Below are 1,807 nucleotides of genomic sequence, written 5' to 3' on the forward strand. Positions count from 1 at the left end.
TGTCAAATAAGCAGTTCTCTCTACTCCTTCATTGTCTGATCTGTGTGATCAACTACAGTGCTGTGTGCACTCTATCTCTTACTGCCATTGCTGCTGAATATAACGTGATTATATTCTAACACTGTCTTCTATGAGGACTTTGAGCATGTCATGTAGAGCAGAATCTATAGTCAGACTCGCGCACAATGAATGCATGTGTGAAATACATTCATACTTGAGATCAGGCTCCTCCGCCCAACTCCCTTTGAGCCTCAGAAAGAGTGTCCGCTCAAACATTGCAGCAACGAGGGAACCGACACCTGACATTGTAGAAAATGTTATGTTCAATAATATGGGAATACAACAAGTACAAAATCAATACCTTTGTAGTGGGCAATCTTCCTACACATCTAGAAAACACGTATCGAAAATATCATTGACCAACATTGGACAATAGTATTATAACAATAGTTGAAGATCTTCGAATAATGCAAAGCAAGTCATCAATCTTTGTAGGAATAGGTCAACATCGATGAAGCAGTAGAGTTAACTCGATCAGGCGCCATCCTAGCTGGAGCTCGTCCTGTAGCAATATCACACATTCTGCTCTGACTACGATGTGATCGCAGAGTTCTGCCCGTACCATTGCGGTTCTTCCCAGTTCTGCTAACGAAAACTCGTGCACCATCATCGGAAGACCTGAGGGTTTTAGCTCTTCGAACCCGAGCGGCATTAGAGCCAGCAGTATTGACCTTGATGGACTTCAGACTTCGGAATTTCCGGGCTCCCACAACACTAGAAGTAGCGCCGGTGTCATCAACTATAGTCGGGAATCTGCCATGCTTCTGATCTTCTTCTGGGATGTCCGCAATTGCTATCGTTAGGGACGGCGCTTTAGGCTCCCAATTGTAGCCCTGAGCAAATATTTGGGAAAGACGTCGCATAAGCATATCCACGGAAACTTTATCAGCAGCTTCGTCTAGCCCTTCAATATTCAATATTCCAGCGGGATGATGCTCGGAAGAAATGTTGTCCTTGGCCACTTCGTTGGCCCAAAACGACCCAGAGATGCGGAGAATTCCACAGGAACCCACATCAAGGCAAGGATTTGGTAGTTCGTCAATGAGCGAAATTATATCAGGCTGTCAAGGCATTCATTTCGATTGTAGAAAGCCTAATGGATGATCTTACTTGGTCACAGAATAACTCCGATGGTCGAATGTCTTCGATATCATGTACAAATTCCGGCTCACGTTTCGCAAAAGTCGACGGAACCTGTACAAAAACCCAAAATGCCCGCTCGTCGAATTGTTGGAGACAGAAGACCAACGTCACGCTAGTGTTGGAGGAAGACTGTAAGAGACAGAATGGCTCGCTGCGGTCATGATTAAACCAGGATAGCGCGTTCTTCGGTGAGCTCGCCAACATAACAAGTCGATGAGGTGTATTTTCTGATAAATGGACGTCGGCCGCTTCTAGCTGCCGACTGACTCTGGTGAAGGTGACAAGTTTTGATTTGAGCAGCGGTGCTCGCAAACCAGAAATAGAGAAAGCACCCGAAACTTCAGAAAATCCATCGAAAAAGGATGTGTTAGAATATAATCACGTTATATTCAGCAGCAATGGCAGTAAGAGATAGAGTGCACACAGCACTGTAGTTGATCACACAGATCAGACAATGAAGGAGTAGAGAGAACTGCTTATTTGACAAGACGAATACTACAGGTTTATATACAAGTCCAAGGTAGACGATGTCATGTTACAGCTAAACATAGCGAGAGAGAAAGGAAGTACAATACGATGTATCCTACTGGTAGTCCTATAGTAA

General features: G+C 44.3%; 1 protein-coding gene across 1 annotated transcript; it reads right to left on the minus strand.

Annotated features, from left to right (window-relative positions):
• Positions 1-482: 482 nt before the first annotated feature.
• On the minus strand, positions 483-1,407 carry C8R40DRAFT_1178176 (uncharacterized protein; the record flags this gene model as incomplete). Its single annotated transcript, XM_046232821.1, has 3 exons — positions 483-562; positions 623-1,121; positions 1,171-1,407. 3 exons carry the CDS (start codon positions 1,405-1,407, stop codon positions 483-485), a joined length of 816 nt encoding a protein of 271 aa, XP_046079239.1.
• Positions 1,408-1,807: the final 400 nt, after the last annotated feature.

Source organism: Lentinula edodes (assembly GCF_021015755.1).
Source record: "Lentinula edodes strain Le(Bin) 0899 ss11 chromosome Unknown C8R40scaffold_76, whole genome shotgun sequence".
NCBI lineage: Eukaryota > Fungi > Basidiomycota > Agaricomycetes > Agaricales > Omphalotaceae > Lentinula > Lentinula edodes.